Consider the following 17,529-nt stretch of genomic DNA (forward strand, 5'->3'; position numbering starts at 1 on the left):
CAGGAGGATGGGAACCTGAATTGTAGTTCCAGCATCCAGGAGGTTCAGTGTAGTGAGGTCAGAAATAAGGTTGAGGTCGCAAGAGTTCTCCCGCTAGCAGGAAGGCGGTTTGAAGCGTGTCTACTTCAGCACCAGTAGCATTCGGAATAAGGCGGGTGAACTTGCAGCATGGGTTGGTACCTGGGGCTTCAATGCTGTGGCCATTTCGGAGACATGGATAGAGCAGGGAAAGGAATGGTTGTTGCAGGCTCTGAGATTTAGACGTTTCAAGGAGGACAGAGTAGATGGTAAAAGAGGGGCAGGTGTTGAATGGCTAGTCAAGATTAGTATTATGGTAGCAGAAAGGACGTTTGAGGACTCATCTACTGAGGTAGTATGGGCTGAGGTGAGAAACATTAAGGAGAGGGTCACCATGTTGGGAGTTTTCTATAGGCCTCCAAGTAGTTCCAGAGATTTAGAGGAAAGGATAGGAAAGATTGTTCTGGGTAGGAGTAAGAGTTACAGGGTAGTTGTTATAGGGATCTTTAACTTTCCAAATATTGACTTGAAATATTATAGTTAGAGTACTTTAGATGGGTCAGTTTTTGTCCAGTGCATGCATGATGGTTTCCTGACACAGTACGTATGCAAGCCAACAAGGGGGGAGGCCACATTTGGTACTGGGTAATGAACCAGGCCAGATGTTAGATTTGGAGGTAGGTGAGCACTTTGGTGCTAGTGACCATACTTCGGTGCTAGTGACCATACTTCGGTTAAGTTTACAATAGCAATGGAAAGGGATAGGTATATACTGCAGGTCAAGAGTTATTGCTGGGGAAAAGGTAATTATGATGAGATTAGGCGAGATCTAGGATGCATAGGATGGAGAAGGAAACTGTAGAGCTTAATTAAGCAACAGCTACTCAGTGTCCTTGATAAGTATGTACCTATTTGGCAGGGAGGAAGTGGTTGAGTGAGGGGGCTGTGGTTTCCTAAGAGGTCGAATCTCTTGTCAAGAGGAAGAAGGCGGCTTATGTTAGGATGAGATGGGATGGCTCAGTTAGGGTGCTTGAGAGTTACAAGTTAGCCAGGAAAGACCTCAAGAGAGCATGAAGAAAAGCCAGGAGGGGACATGAGAGGTCATTGGCAGATAGGATCAAGGAAAACCCTAAAGCTGTCTATAGGTATATCAGGAGTAAAACAATGACAAGAGAAAGATTAGGGGCAATCAAGGATATTAGTGGGACGTTGTTCATGGAGTCCAAAGAGATACAGGAAGCGTTAAATAACTGGTTCTCATCAATATTCACGCTGCAAAAAGACGTTGTCGAGGAGAATACTGAGATACAGGCTACTAGACGAGACAGGATTGAGATTCACAAGGAGGTGGCGTTAGCAATTCTGGAGAGTATGAAAATAGCTAAATCCCCTGGGCTGGATGGGTTTTATCCTTGGATTCTCTGGGAAACCAGGGAGATTTCAGAGCTTTTGTCTTTGATACTTATGTTGTCATTGTCCACAGGAGTAGTGCCAGAAGACTGCAGGATAGCAAATGTTGTTGGCCTTGTTCAAGGGGAGTAGAGACAGCCCTGATAATTATAGACCAGTGAGCCTTAGTTTGGTTGTGAGTAAAGTGCTGAAAAGGTTACAAGAGATAGGATTTATCATAATCTAGAGAAATAAGTTGATTAGGGATAGTCAATATGGTTTTCTGAAGGGTAGGTCATGCCTCACAAACCTTATTGAATTCTTTGAGATGGTGACAAAACACATGGATGAGGGTAAAGCGGATGGTGTGCTATGTATGATTTTCAGTAAGGCATTTGATAAAATTCCCCAAGGTCGGCTATTGCACAAAATACAGTGACATGGGATTAAGGGTGATTTAGCAGTTTGGATCAGAAATTGGCTAGCTGAAAGCTGAAAGGGTGGTGGTTGATGGGAACTATTTATCAGGTGTTCAGTTACCAGTGGCGTACCACAAGGATCTGTTTTGGGTCCAATGCTGTTTGTCTTTTATAAAAATGACCTAGATGAGGGCATAGAAAGATGGGTTAGTAAATTTATGGATGACATGAAGATCGGTGGAGTTTTGAATAGTGCTGAAGGATGTTTCAGATTACAGAGCAACTTAGATAGGCTGCAGAAATGGGCTGAGAGGTGGCAAAGGAAGTTTAATGCGGAAAAGTGTGAGAGGATTCACTTTGGAAGAAGCAACAGCAATGAACAGTACTGATTAGCAAGGTTAGATCTCACAGAATAAAGGGAGAACTAGCCATTTGGATACAGAACTGGCTCAAGGGTAGAAGAAAGAGGGTGGTAGTAGAGAGTTGTTTTTCAGACTGGAGGCCTGTGACCAGTGGAGTGTCACAACAATCAGTGCTGGGTCATCTACTTTTTGTCATTTACATAAATGATTTGGATGCGAGCATAAGAGGTACAGTTAGTAAGTTTGCAGATGACACCAAAATTGGAGGTGTAGTGGACAGCGAAGAGGGTTACCTCAGATTACAACAGGATCTGGACCAGATGGGCTAATGGGCTGAGAAGTGGCAGATGGAGTTTAATTCAGATAAGTGCAAGGTGCTGCATTTTGAGAAAGCAAATCTTAGCAGGACTTATACACTTAATGGTAAGGTCCTAGGGAGTGTTGCTGAACAAAAAGACCTTGGAGTGCAGGTTCATAGCTCCTTGAAAGTGGAGTCGCAGGTAGATAGGATAGTGAAGGTGGCATTTGGTATGCTTTTCTTTATTGGTCAGAGTATTGAGTGCAGGGGTTGGGAGGTTATGTCGCGGCTGTACAGGACATTGGTTAGGCCACTGTTGGAATATTGCATGCAATTCTGGTCTCCTTCCTGTCAGAAAGATGTTGTGAAACTTGCAAGGGTTCAGAAAAGATTTACAGAGATGTTGCCAGGGTTGGAGGATTTGAGATATGGGGAGAAGCTGAAGAGGCTGGGGCTGTTTTCCCTGGAGCGTCGGAGGCTGAGGGGTGACCATATAGAGGTTTACAAAATTATGAGGGGCATGGATAGGATAAATAGCAAAGTCTTTTCCCTGGGGTGGGGGAGTCCAGAACTAGAGGGCATAGGTTTAGGGTGAGAGGGGAAAGATACAAAGGGACCTATGGGGCAACTTTTTCGCAGAGAGTGGTACGTGTATGGAATGAGCTGCCAGAAGTGGTGGAGGCTGGTACAATTGCAACATTTAAGAGGCATTTGGATGGGGATATGAATAGGAAGGGTTTGGAGGGATATGGGCGGGGTGCTGGCAGGTGCAACTAGATTGGGTTGGGATAACTGGTCAGCATGGATGGGTAGGACTGAAGGGTCTGTTTCCATGCTGTACATCTCTATGACTCTACTAGGCTAATGGAGATGAGCAGAGGTATCTCTGTGTCCACATACATAGATCCCTGAAAGTTGCCATCCAGGTTGATAGGGTTGTTAAAAAGGAAAACGATGTGTAAGCCTTTATTGCTAGAGGGACTGAATTTCAGAGCTACAAAGTCAAGCTGCAGCTGTACAAAACTCTGGTGTGGCTGCATACAGTTCTGGTCACTACATTATGGGAAGGATGTGGAAGCTTTGAAAAAAGGGTGCATAGGAGATTTACTAGGATGTTGCTTGGTATGGAGAGAAGGTCTTATGAGGAAAGGCTGAGGGACTTGAGGCACTTTTTGTTAGAAAGAAGGTTGAGAGGTATCTTAATTGAGTTATATAATCAGAGGGTTAGATAGAGTGGACAGTGAGAGCCTTTTTCCTCAGTTGACGACAGGTTGCACAAAGGGACATAGCTTTAAATTGAGGGATGATAGATATGAGACAGATGTCAGAGGTAGTTTCTTTACTCAGTACTAGGGGTATGGAACACTGTCTCCAACAGTAGTACACTCGCCAACTTTAAGGGCATTTAAATGGTCAATATATAAACATATGGATGAAAATAGAATAGTGAAGGATAGATAGGCTTTAGATTGGTTCCACAGGTCAGCACAATATTGAGGGCTGCACTGCACTTTAATGTTCTGTGTTTATATAACTTTGATCATAAGTGGCTGTGATACTAACTGAAATCAAATAGCTCATAGGCTATACATAGCATTTATTTTATAGCTCCCAAACAGGCTTCAGGCAATTAATATCACTGCACATAAAAATAATGTTCCCTGAAGGTGGAGGGATCCACAAATTCATTTATTAAATTTAATAACAAAAAAACCAATATAAATTCATCACCCAATACCATGTAAAATTAATGAATACATTGGTTATTTTTTCATCCTTCATCTGGTTTTAAAAGATAAGGTGAGAGACTCAACGTTTTAAGTCAATATGCCATTTGACTTGCAAGATAACTTGAGTTGGAGGAGATTTCATGCACTTCTTCCTTTGGCCTTCCGGAATCCTTTCAGCACAAATTTCTACCGCTACTGATCTACTAAACAACATCCCAACCCCAATCTTAGTAAATCTAATCCCCACAAAACCCATTACACATATACAAACTGGCCTTCCCTTCTAATGTAGCCCTCATCTCCACAAGCTGAAGTTGAAGGGATACAGACTTAACCAGAATAGGTAATCAACTGGTTTAGGCATTTCCTGCCAAAAAATCAGAAAACACTCAAGTACTGCTAATATCTGCAATTGCTCATTTTTCCAGAATAACTCTCGAATGCTTATTTTTATAAAGGAAGACCACTTCACGCAATTCTCATGACAAGTACAAATTTGTGGATTTTGTTTTAAAAAAAAAATCAGTGTGACAAAACCATTCCAATCAACTGCAGGTCCTTTCCTAGATCATAAACTTGAAAACTCTCTGCTCTAGTCCTCAACTTGTTCCTCTCGAGACATCTCTCCTAGTCCGTCATTCTCATGTCATGAGACCCACTTCCTGTGCTTTCAATTCTGATTCATTCTAAACTCCGTTGACAAACCTTCTTGGCTCTGACATTAATGACATTTTTTTTAAACCAGTTCTCAGTTCAGATTTGCCTCTCTCCTCCCAATCTGTGATCACCAACTCTTTCGTTAAGGGGAGAAGGATCTCAAATCTTTAAAAATTGCCAAATCTCCAACTGCCCTTTCTTACACATTTGGTGATCTCCCAAATTCATGCCCATTTTTCACTCAATTCAAAGCTCTCCAAAACAGGTTTCCTAATTTAGCAAAGTTAAAATGACATCTATCAAACTGGCAAAGATAGACTAAGCTTCAAAACCACTAAGGTAGAGAATTACAAAGATTTAAGACCCTCAGAGTAAAAGAATTACTCTACAACTGGTCTAAACCTGCCAGCACTAGCTCTAGGAATGCGCTTCATTATCTAGTTCAGTTTATTGACAACCACTGCCCAGCACATTATTTTTATCCAAATAATAGTCCAATGCTCTTTTGAATGCCTCAGTTGAATCTGCCTCCACCACTGTTCCAGGCAGTGGAATCTGTACCTTAACTGCTGGCTGAGTGAAAAAGTTTATTTTTCTCATATCACATTTGTCCTTTAGCAAATCACATTAAATCTATACCCCATCATTCTTGTTCCTTTTACAAGCAGGAACAGTTTCTCCTTAATTACTGTATGTAGCCCACTCAATTTTGAAACCCTTTTCCATGTCTCCTCTTGGCCCAGTCTCAAAGAAGAGTCCAAAACTTTAAGTCTATCCTCACAACTGAAGTTTCTCATCTCAAAACATTTTCGGTAAACACCTTCTGCACTCTCTTCATTGTGTCTATATTCTTCCCATAAAGTAGTACCCAGAATTGCACACAGTACGCTAGCTGATGTCTAACAAGTGTCTTAAAAAAATCAACATCACTTCCTTGATTTTATACTCAACCCCAAAAATGCAGACAATACTGTATGCTTTACTTACTACGCTCTATTTTTCCTGCCACTTTCAGTGATCTACACACAAGTCCCTCTGCTCCTGCACTCTAGATTGAAAGACATTTTAAATAAAAAGGTGATGCAATGTTTTTCCTACCAAAATGCACCACCTCACACTGCTCTGCATTGAATATCATCTGCTACCCATTTGTCTTCTCCAACTTATTGACGTCCTTTTGACTACATTGTCCTCGTCATAGTTTAAGTGATGTGACAACTACATATTCAAACTGACACTTGTACACCAAGATCCCTGGGGAACTCCACGCCTTCATCCAGCCCAAAAAATATCCATTGACCATTACTCACTTTCCTATCAGTGATCCAATTTTGTATCGACATTGCTAATGACCCTTTTATTCTATTAAAATAGAACTCAATACATAAGTGCTGTGTAATCAAACTTCTGTACATTTTAAGCAAGACTTCACTACTTCTGTCATTAAATGCTTTGCAATAATCGCTTGCATTCTGTTAGCTGTCCAATAGTTTGCTGCACCTGCATCTTAACTTTCAATGACTTATCAAGGGCATCTTGGTCCCTTTGTGCATCTATACCTCCCAACTACCTACCATTTAAAAATACTCTACACATCTGTTTCTCCTGCCAGTGGGTAACCTCTTTCCCCACATTATATCCCATCCGCCATGTTCTTCCCTACTCACTAAGCCCTGTCCAAATCCCATTTAGCAACATTATCTCTTCCTCACAACACATATTCCCACTTAACTTTGTATCATCCACAATTTGGAAATATGATGGAGATGCTGGTGTTGGACTGGGTTGTACAAAGTTAAAAAATCTCAACACCAGATTATAGTCCAACAGGTTTAATTGGAAGCACACTCGCTTTCAGAGTGATGCTCCTTCATCAGGTGATTTTGGAGGGCTCGATCGTATTATGTATAATGTATAATTTCAGTTACATCACACTGCAAATTTTTGCTATAAATTCTGTGTTACAATCAAGCCCTCCACAATCACCTGTGGAAGGAGCATCACTCTGAAAGCGAGTGTGCTTCCAATTAAACCTGTTGGACTATAATCTGGTGTTGAGATTTTTAAATTTGGAAATATTACATCCAAGTCATAGATATCCCCATACATATACATTGTGAATAGCTAGGGCCTAAGTTTTGATCCTTGCATTAATTACCCCATTAGTTACAGTCTGCTACAAAAAAAGTCAAATCTGAAAAAAAATAGAAAGTAAATACATGCAGATTGGTTGGCAAACCAACGGATTAAATGGATGTTGCCATACAGAAAGCACCAAGGAAATGTGAGCTCTCAGTTGTTGAAAAAGCCACAAGACTTGGGTGGTTGGTCTTCTTTGCCCAACAGAATCAGACTTTCTGCAATGTAGAAACAGGCCATTTGGCCCAACAAGTCCACGCCGACCCACTGAAGAGTAACCCACCCTGACCCATTCCCCTACACTATATTTACCCTTGACTAATGCATCAAACCTACACATCCCTGAAGACTATGGGCAATTCATTATGGCCAATTCACCTCACCTGCACATTTTCGGATTGTGGGAGAATACCAGAGCACTCAAGAAACCCACGCACACACAGGGAGAACGTGCAGACAGTTGCCCGAGGCTGGAATCGAACCCGTGACCCTGGCGCTGTGAGGCAGGAGTGCTAACCACTGAGCCTTTTGTTTGCAAAAGAGTCCCTTGCTGGAGTGTGTTATCTCCAGCAATTAAGGATCCACAACTAACGTTCTTAAAGCGGCTGTTAGCGTGACTTGTATAAAATTAACTGGTAAATTTCAGTATAACGTTAGGTACTGAGGCTACACATGCCAGATACTGGCTGATCAAATGATAAATCTACGGTGACGATACTCACACGCTGTTGGATGGCATTGAGCAGCACAACCCCTAACTACTAAACCAAACAGCACCGTAACAATGACCGAATCTGACGGCACTTGATATCGATGGGGTGTTTTGAGAAGCTAGGCATATCTCAAGTCTTTAAAAGGACTAGCTGTGTAGGAAACTGCCAACGGCGGTGCTAGCGTTTGGCCTGCTCACCTCAGGGCAGTGATAACAACTGACCGCCGGCGATGCAGAGGCCGCCACCGCCACCACACACACTGAGGAATAAACAACGAGAAAGCTGCCGCTTTAGGATCACTGACCTCTCCCCTCCCCCCACGTAGAGGGAAAGAAAATAGGGCTTTTGCTTCTCAAGGCTTTCTTTTCAATCACGCCAAGCAGTGACCTACCTCAGCGACACACTCATTGCTGCAGGAATAAACCCCCAACGCCCCCCCCTGCAGGGAACAGGAACTAGGGACGCACCAGTACTAAAACCCACCTCCCGACTTTCCTCAATGCCTATTGGCCAGAACCGATCACCATCGCCGCTGCTTATGATAGGACGACCTGTCATTTTCATCTTCGTATTGGCTGGGAGTGTTGCCAATTATGTGAGGTTCACCAACCGTCTCTGAAAGCTCGCGGAGAACGGTTACAAATCAGAAGCGGTCGCGAGGCCGGGGGTGGGGTTAGAATAGTGGCATAGTGACGTTTTGTGGGTGGTGCGAGGACCGTTTCAGACATGACTGATGGCTGTCTCCACGGGATATCAAATGCTTTGCAAAAACTGGTCGTCATAATTAAAAAGCGGAGTTGCTAGTATCAGCATGCATCAGTTCACCGAATGCAACTCGTGGGTCAACACTGAGAAGGAGCATAAACAGGTAAAGGCATCAGTATATGCTGTGGAGAAAGATATGGAAGATGGGGAACTCGGGAAATAAAATAAAGATGTATTGAAGCGTTGTTGTGATAGCCACAGTGTGTTTCAACTCCTATCTAGCAAAGGAACTGTGAGTCAACTCTTAATAATGCTAAAACATAATATTTATTCATTTAACGGTACTATTCACACAATATACTATAAAGTAACAATTTACCAATTTATCTGTGTTTTAACTTAACTCTGGATGATCATATACCACCACACAACAACCTGACCTTGCTCCATGTGATGATGTCTGATTGCCTTCTGATGATTTCAAGGTTGTCTTCTCTTCTTGGTTATTCATGAGGTTCCACACCAGGTGTGGTTTTGCAGTGATTCATCTCTTTTAGAAGTGTCTTGAGTGAGTTACAATGGATTAATAAAGTTTGATCACCCTGATTGGTTGAACCCAAGTGTTGACATGTTGATGGATGGTTGGTCCTTAAGTGTCCATTAGTGGAGGTGCTGGATACACATAGCCTCCTCCAAATAGGGGTGTGAGGCACCTCTATGTCTGGTGCACACCTTGATGTTTCCGATCATCCCAGGGATGACATTCTGTTGTCCCATTCAAACACAAATTCTTCTGTGTATTGTAGGGTCTACAGCTACGAGGTTTATTTGTAAACTGTCTGCTGGTGGCTGCAGCCTATCTGGGTTCTGCAGAATATTGATTAGCACAATCATTTTGGTCGAGGCTGGTTCCCATTTCCCAGCATGCTTTAATCATTGTCCATCTTTTGTAACTCCAAGATAAGTTTATTATTTTGAGTGGCCTGTCCAGCCACAGAGTCCACATTACAGAAAAGGAGGTGCTGGAGGTCTTGAAAAGGTGAGGTAGATAAATCCCCAGAACCTGATCAACTGTACTCCAGGACATTATGGGAAGCTAGGGAATAAATTGTGGTGCCCCTAGCAGTGGTATTTGTATCATCTACAGCCATAGGGGAGGTGCTGGAGGACTGGAGGGTGGCTAATGTTGTGCCATTATTTAGGAAAGCCTGCATGGAAAAGCCAGGGAACTACAGATGGTGAGCCTGACGTCAGTGGTGGGTAAGTTGTTGGAGGGGAGTCTAAGAGATGGAATCTACATGCATTTGGAAAGGCAAGGACTGATTAGAGATAGTCAGCATGACTTTCTGGATGGGAAATTGTGTCTCACAAACTTGATTGAGTTTTGTGAAGAGGTGACCAAGAAGATAGATGAAGACAGAGTGGTAGATGGTTGTCTACATGGACTTTCTCAAGGCTATCAACAAGCTGTAGCATGGTAGACTGATTAGTAAAATTAGATCACATGGGATCTGGGGAGATCCAGCCAACTGGATACAAAATTGGCTTGACAGTAGGAGGCACATGTTGATGGTAGGTGATTGTTTTTCAGAATGAAGGCCTGTGACCAATAGTGTTGCAAGTATCGGTGCTGGGTCCTCATTTATATATACAATTTGGATAAGAATACAGAGGCATGGTTGGTAAGTTTGCAGATGACACCAGAATTGGTGATAGAGTGTGTCACAAAGCTGGTCGTTTTTTTTTTCTAAAAGCTATTCCTTTTCTCAAGGATATTGTGTCCTTGCTTTTTTTACAAAGGGGTCATAAACAGCTCCCAGTTCTGACTAGACTGATTTAGTATAGTGATTAAAGGATCTTGAGAGATTTTTTTGTTTATATGTAAACAGATGAGACTTCAGGCCAAAGTGATCATATTTTAGAAGTGACCTGTATAATGAAAGGGGGATGGTCAGCTCTCTAGCTGAGCAGTTCAGTCCAGAACTAATTAGAAGTTCAGCAGTGGATTATGTGGAAACAGGATGTCTCTCTCCTTCTGCCTTTCTAACTTCAATCTGTAAGCATTTGTTCCATTTTTACTGTGTTTTTTTAAGGGGGTTTGCTTATTGGGATTGTTGTGTATATTCTGAACAGCATAATTAAGTCTAGTTTGTATTGACTGAGTTCTGGAGGGGTTCTTAATTTTATTCTTTGTTTTTCATTGTGTAGTTTTTTGAATAAAGTTTTGTCTTGTTTTAAAATCTGGTAGTCAACGTAGCTAGCTAACTTCATGTAATTTTCACTGTACACTTATCAAAATAAATTGCAAAGTTATGGTCTGGGTTGCCAGCTTAAGAATGTTTTTGAGTGGTCTGGCCTAGTCCATAACAAGTGGACAATGAAGAAGGTTAGTTCAGAGTACAATAGGATCTTAATCAGATGGGCCTGTGGGCTGAGGAATGGCAGATGAGGTTAAATGCAAGGTATTGCATTTTGGTAAGACAAACCAGGCAGGACTTTCACAGTTAATGGTAGGGGCCTGAGGAGTGTTCTTGAATAGAGAGACCTAGAGGCGTAGGTATATAGTTCCTTGAAAGTGGCATCACAGGTAGACAGGTTGGTAAAGAAGGCATTTGACACACTTGCCTTATCAGTCAAAGCAGTGAGTATAGGAGTTGGGAAGTGGTAAAGGCGAGTACAAGTATAACGTTTAAAAAAGATGTGGATAGGTACATAGATACGTAAGGTTTAGAGAGACATGGGCCAAATGCTGGCAAATGGGACTAATTCAGTTTAGGAAATCTGGTTGGTATGAATGAGTTGGGCTGAAAGGTCTGTTTCCATGCTGTATGAACATGACTTTGAGTCAAAGTTTCCAATCATATCTGGACTTAGGCAGAGTTGAGCACTCTCTCCTGACTTGTTTGTGTATTGTACAGAACCTTTTGCTAAGTCCATCAGGAAGGATGTGAACCTGAGACTGGTGACTATTCCATGCAGCAGAGGGCTGCAGGTGAAAGCCTCCTTGACATGTATCATGTTGCCATTTTCTGCTCTGATCTAATGTCAGTGTGCAGAATGATGAGCATCTGTGACCAGCTCGAACTGGCCTCAGGAGTAAATTGAGGCAAAAATGAGGCCATCCTGTTTGAGAACTGGGACGACTGATCCTTTAGGTCAGATTATCTTAAGATGCTGGGTATATTGAGGCATGCACCAAAATTTGGAAGGACATTATCACAAAGGTGAGGCAGAAACTGGGCAAATGGGAGTACTGCTCCCTATCCATTGCAGGTAAAAGTCTGGTCGTCAAGGTGAGGTACTCTGTGTTATTGTATATGGTGCAGGTCTGGCCTATTCCCCGCACCTGTGTCACTGCAGTCACCCAAATCATCTTCCATTTCATCTGGAGGTCAAAAATGGACTGTGTCCACAGGGACACCATGTATAAAGCCCTAGTTAAGTGGGGGCAGTAAATGTACCTAATGCTACCCTCATCCTGATGGCCACCTTTGAGTGCTGAGCACAGATCCTCGATAAGGTAAAAACAATGACTGCAGATGCTGAAAATCAAATACTGGATTAGTGGTGCTGGAAGAGCACAGCAGTTCAGGCAGCATCCAACGAGCAGCGAAATCAACGTTTCGGGCAAAAGCCCTTCATCAGGAATAAAGGCAGTGAGCCTGAAGCATGGAGAGATAAGCTAGAGGAGGGTGGGGGTGGGGAGAGAGTAGCATAGAGTACAATGGGTGAGTGGGGGAGGAGACGAAGGTGATAGGTCAAGGAGGAGAGGGTGGAGTGGATAGGTGGAAAAGAAGATAGACAGGTCGGACAAGTCAAGGAGACAGTAACTGAGCTGGAAGTTTGAAACTAGGATGAGGTGGGGGAAGGGGAAATGAGGAAGCTGTTGAAGTCCACATTGATGCCCTGGGGTTGAAGGGCACCAATCAACCAAACCGCCCCGTGGCCCAACATTTCAACTCCCCCTCCCACTCTGCCGAGGACATGGAGGTCCTGGGCCTCCTTCACCGCCGCTCCCTCACCACCAGACGCCTGGAGGAAGAACGCCTCATCTTCCGCCTCGGAATACTTCAACCCCAGGGCATCAATGTGGACTTCAACAGCTTCCTCATTTCCCCTTCCCCCACCTCATCCTAGTTTCAAACTTCCAGCTCAGTTACTGTCTCCTTGACTTGTCCGACCTGTCTATCTTCTTTTCCACCTATCCACTCCACCCTCTCCTCCTTGACCTATCACCTTCGTCTCCTCCCCCACTCACCCATTGTACTCTATGCTACTCTCTCCCCACCCCCACCCTCCTCGAGCTTATCTCTCCATGCTTCAGGCTCACTGCCTTTATTCCTGATGAAGGGCTTTTGCCCGAAACGTTGATTTCGCTGCTCGTTGGATGCTGCCTGAACTGCTGTGCTCTTCCAGCGCCACTAATCCAGTAACAGATCCTCGATATGCAAGCACCAAATGTCACTAACTGCTGAGGTTCTAACCTAACCCTGTACTACAAGCAATGGGCCTGGCCCTATTGCTGTAGTACAAGTTCCATATCACCTGTCCCTCATGGAAACATTTGCAAAAGAATTTAGGGCGGCACGGTGGCACAGTGGTTAGCACTGCTGCCTCACAGCGCCAGAGACCTGGGTTCAATTCCCACCTCAGGCGACTGACTGTGTGGAGTTTGCACGTTCTCCCCGTGTCTGTGTGGGTTTCCTCCGGGTGCTCCGGTTTCCTCCCACAGTCCAAAGATGTGCAGATCAGGTGAATTGGCAATGCTAAATTGCCCGTAGTGTTAGGTAAGGGGTAAATGTAGGGGTATGGGTGGGTGGTGGGTCGGTGTGGACTTGTTGGGCCGAAGGGCCTGTTTCCACACTGTAAGTAATCTAATCTAAAAAAAAAACACAGCTTTGACCACAAGTCCATCGGGCAGTGTCAGCATGTAGCATAATAGACATTGCGGGAAAAGGAGAGAGTAGTTTCACTGAGCAGACTGTCAAAATTGTTTGGCAGAATGCATCATTGCCAGCACTTCCTAGCAAACACTAAATGTAGTTTAGATGGTGGCAAGAAGGTCACTACTTAGTAGTCAGATCCTTCGTGTACATACTACCATTTACATTGTCCTTGAAGCAGTGGCATGGCAAAAGACTGTTAAACACCTTCTTCTGGATTGTGCTTTTGCAAAGAATGTCTGCAGACAGACATGCATTAGTTTTTGGCAAAGTTCATACCAAACTGCTCTGTGACACAGGAGTCTGTGCTCTACAGGTTGTCCCCTGGGAAACATACCGAGACAAACATCAACTGCACCTGGGAGATCATCAGCTCAGTGAAAAACTGTTTGGTCTGCCCAAAACTTGTCAGTCTTCCACAGTAAAAAATTGACTGTGCTGAGGGATGCACTAAAGTTTGGAGCAGCTGCCGCCAAAGCGCAGCAGGGAAAGACCAACATCTAAGGTCTTTCTGCCAATGTACGACGAAGGGTCTGTTTGGTTATCACACTCCCTCGCTGCCTCAAAATGTACATAGTGTCCTGCATGAATAGGAAATACCTTTGTTTGCAACTGCAGGGAACCCTAAAGAATGTCAAATTTCAATATGTTTGTTTTCATTGTCTGCAAAGATTGTACAGAAATGTTTTAGTACCTTGTGTATGTTCATGAAGTATTTTTTATGAATAAAGTATATTTTTGTAATAAAAAAGGTAATGCTCACATTGTAAAAATTGTGGGATATCCATTAGCATATGCTCCCTTTTTAATAATGCATGTGTAGTGCAGGATTGAGCAGGTTTCAAAGAAGACAGTGGGTGACAAATAAGGATGACTGGAATAAAAGTAGAATTTTTTAATTGCTAAAAATATACTTTATTCATAAATTTTCAATATATACAACACAAAGCATATACTGAAATTCTAACATTCCATATTGCGGGCTCCAATCCATCACAAAAAAGGTAACTTACCAAAATGAGAGAGAACTATTCACATTCTCCTTAAAGCTATGAGAAGATCTTGAATGTAATAGACCCTCATTATATTATGGCAGAAAGACTTTAGGCAATGGCATTTCCCCACTGTGCCTTGGTAATACCTGCCCCAGGCTAAGCACATCCCTTAGGCAAAAGTGAGGACTGCAGATGCTGGAAATCAGAGTCTAGATTAGAGTAGTGCTGGAAAAGCACAGCCGGTCAGGCAGCATTCGAGGAGCAGGAAAAATCAACGTATCAGGCAAAAGCCCTTCATCAGGGCCAAAACATCAATTTTTCCTGCTCCTTGGATGCTGCCTGACCACCTGTGATTTTCCAGCACCACTCTACTCTTAGCACATCCCTTGGCATGTACTCCTGGACCTTAGAACATATCAGACCGTAACATTTGGTCAAGGTCAGATCTTTGAAGTGGAAATCCAACAAGTTTCTGGAAGACCAAAGAGAGTCTTTCATTGAGCTTATGGTCCTCCAGGGGCAGTCAATATTTGTCTTCATGTGTATCCCAGGGAACAACCCTTAAAGCACAGAGTCCTGCATCATGGACCTGATTGGGCCAGACTTCGAGGAAAAAACACTGCATATCTCACATGGCCAATGTACAATGGCGTCCAGATTTTTCTGTATATCAACCTTTCCCAATCTGCCATCATTTAATGAATACTCTGCCAGTCTATTTTCCCTTCTGAAATTAACAACTTTACATTTATACTGCATCTGCCATGTATTTGCCCACTCTGTAAACATGTCTAAATTTCCCTGAGCCCTCTTCAAATCCTTCTTGCCACTCTCTCTTGCAACTAATTTAAGATGTCAGTAAACTTATAAGTATTAATTGATTCCCTCATCCAAATCATTGATAGATATTCTGAATAGCTGAGGTCCAAGGACTGGTCCCTGTGGAATTCCTCGTCACTATCCTCTGCTTCAAAAATGACCCATTTATTCTTACTGTCCATTTCCTGACTAATCAACTCTTTATCCATGCCAGTGTATTGCCAACAATTCCATGTGCTCTAATTCTGCATAATAACATTTAATGTGGAACTCTCTTATAATCTTTCTGAAAATCCAAATACACCATGTTTACTGGTTCTCCCTGATGAAGGGCTTATGCCCGAAACATCGACTCTGCTGCTCCTCAGATGCTGCCTGACGTGCTGTGCTTTTCCAGCACTATGCTCTTGACTCTGATCTCCAGCATCTGCCGTCCTCATTTTTTCTCCTGGTTCTCCCTTATCCTTTTTACTACTTGTGTCCTCAAAAAAAAACTTTAGTAGTTTTGTCAAATACAATTTCCCTTTCATAAATCTATATTTATAACTTGAAAAATTGCAAGGAGGGAACTACCAGTTCCAGAGTTAGTTTAGATTGTTATGGTACTCTCTTTGAGACAAAGAAATGGGGAGATAAAGGGGCAGAACTACAACCTGAAGATTCCCCTCCAAGCCATACACTACCTGGATTTGGAACTATAATCATTGTTTCTTGAATGTCCTTGGGTCAAAGTCCTGGAACTCCCACAGCAGCAGTGCATGAGTCCCTACACCTCAAGGGGCAGCTCATCACTATTATCTTCAGGATATTTAGGAGTCAATGCGGAACTGGCTAGCTGGGCATGGACTGTTTCAATATCTGAGGAGATGCGAATGGTTTTGCAATAATGAACATTATGCAATAATCTGTGAACATCCCCACTTCTGATTTTATGGATGGGAATGACATTAATTGAAGCAGGTTAGGCCTGGGATAAAACACTGTGGAACTCCTATAGAGATGCTCTGGAGCTTAGATGACTACTTCTATCATTCAGAACCATCTTGTTTTGACCCAAGTTTGACTTCAACCAGTGGACAATTTTTCCTGATTTCCATTGGCTCCAGTTTCACTAGAGTTGCTTGATGCCACATTTAGTTAAATGCAGTTTTGATGTCAAAGGCAGTCACTCTCTTGCCTGATTGGTATTCAACTCTTTTTGTCCATGTTCAACCAAGGCTATAATGATGTCAGGAGCTGAGTCGCCCAAACTGGGTGTCAAATAGCAGGTTATTGCTAAGTGCTAATGATACCTTTTATCATGTAAATTTCAGCCAAGTTCTCCAGAAGCCCCAGAAACAGATGGCTTCTCCTCCCCACCGATACACACATTATAATTAATTTCCACGTTCAAATACACGAAGGAGTAAAAGCCCTCAAGACTGCTCCACCAATAAATTAGATTAAAAATCATGCAACACCAGGTTATAGTCCAACAGGTTTAATTGGAAGCACACTAGCTTTCGGAGCGACGCTCCTTCATCAGGAGATAGTGGAGGGCTCAATCCTAACACAGAATTTATAGCAAAAATTTACAGTGTGATGTAACTGAAAATATACATTGAAAAATTGATTGTCTGTTAAGCCTTTCATTTGTTAGAATACAGTGATAGTTTCACTTCTATCATGTGTAAATCACAAAACCTTTTTTAAAAAAAAGGTTGCATTCTCGGATTAGCTGTTAACAATGGTGATAGCTTAATTTCAGTTACATCAACTAAATTTTTGCCATAAATTCAGTGTTAGGCTTGAGCCCTCCACTATCACCTGATGAAGGAGCGTCGCTCCGAAAGCTAGTGTGCTTCCAATTAAACCTGTTGGACTATAACCTGTTGTGTGATTTTTAACTTTGTACACCCCAGTCCAACACCGGCATGTCCAAATAAAAAATAAAATCAGTTTTTTTTTAAATTCCATATTCTAAACCACACCTGATAATCTTTACCAAACAAGAATCTACTTTTGTGCCTCAAAACGATTTAATGAGACTGCTTTTATGTCTTTTTGAGGCAATATTCCAAAGTCTCTCAATCTTCGGAAAAAAAAATTCTCATCTATTTCCTAAAAAGCTGAACCCTAATTTTAAAACAATGTTTGCTCATTCTGCACTCAACCACAGAAAATTTCTTTCCACATCCACCTTGTAAAGATTATTCAGTTTGTGAGAGTTGTGTGTGTAACTTACTGCCATACTGACTGGCGTTGGAGTAGTTTCCAGGAATGCTGTTGGGATGAAGGGCTTGTCATATGAGGAATGGATGAAACGGAGTCTGTACTCAGTGGAGCTTAGAAGGATGGGGGGG

General features: G+C 42.6%; 1 protein-coding gene across 3 annotated transcripts in view; it reads right to left on the reverse strand.

The window, feature by feature from the left end:
• Nucleotides 1–8,210, reverse strand: part of cetn3 (centrin 3) — a 43,858-nt gene extending 35,648 nt beyond the window's left edge. Inside the window, exon 1 of one of the 3 annotated variants that reach the window (XM_072582862.1) lies at nucleotides 8,117–8,210. In XM_072582862.1, coding sequence (XP_072438963.1) covers nucleotides 8,117–8,133 — 17 coding nt within the window. In that variant the 5' untranslated portion in view covers nucleotides 8,134–8,210. Of the gene's footprint in view, nucleotides 1–7,395; nucleotides 7,419–7,734; nucleotides 7,865–8,116 lie in introns of those variants that run through there. The other 2 variants (XM_072582863.1, XM_072582865.1) reach the window with 2 other exon arrangements.
• Between the last annotated feature and the right edge of the window lie 9,319 nt (nucleotides 8,211–17,529).

Source organism: Chiloscyllium punctatum, chromosome 2 (genome assembly GCF_047496795.1).
Source record: "Chiloscyllium punctatum isolate Juve2018m chromosome 2, sChiPun1.3, whole genome shotgun sequence".
NCBI lineage: Eukaryota > Metazoa > Chordata > Chondrichthyes > Orectolobiformes > Hemiscylliidae > Chiloscyllium > Chiloscyllium punctatum.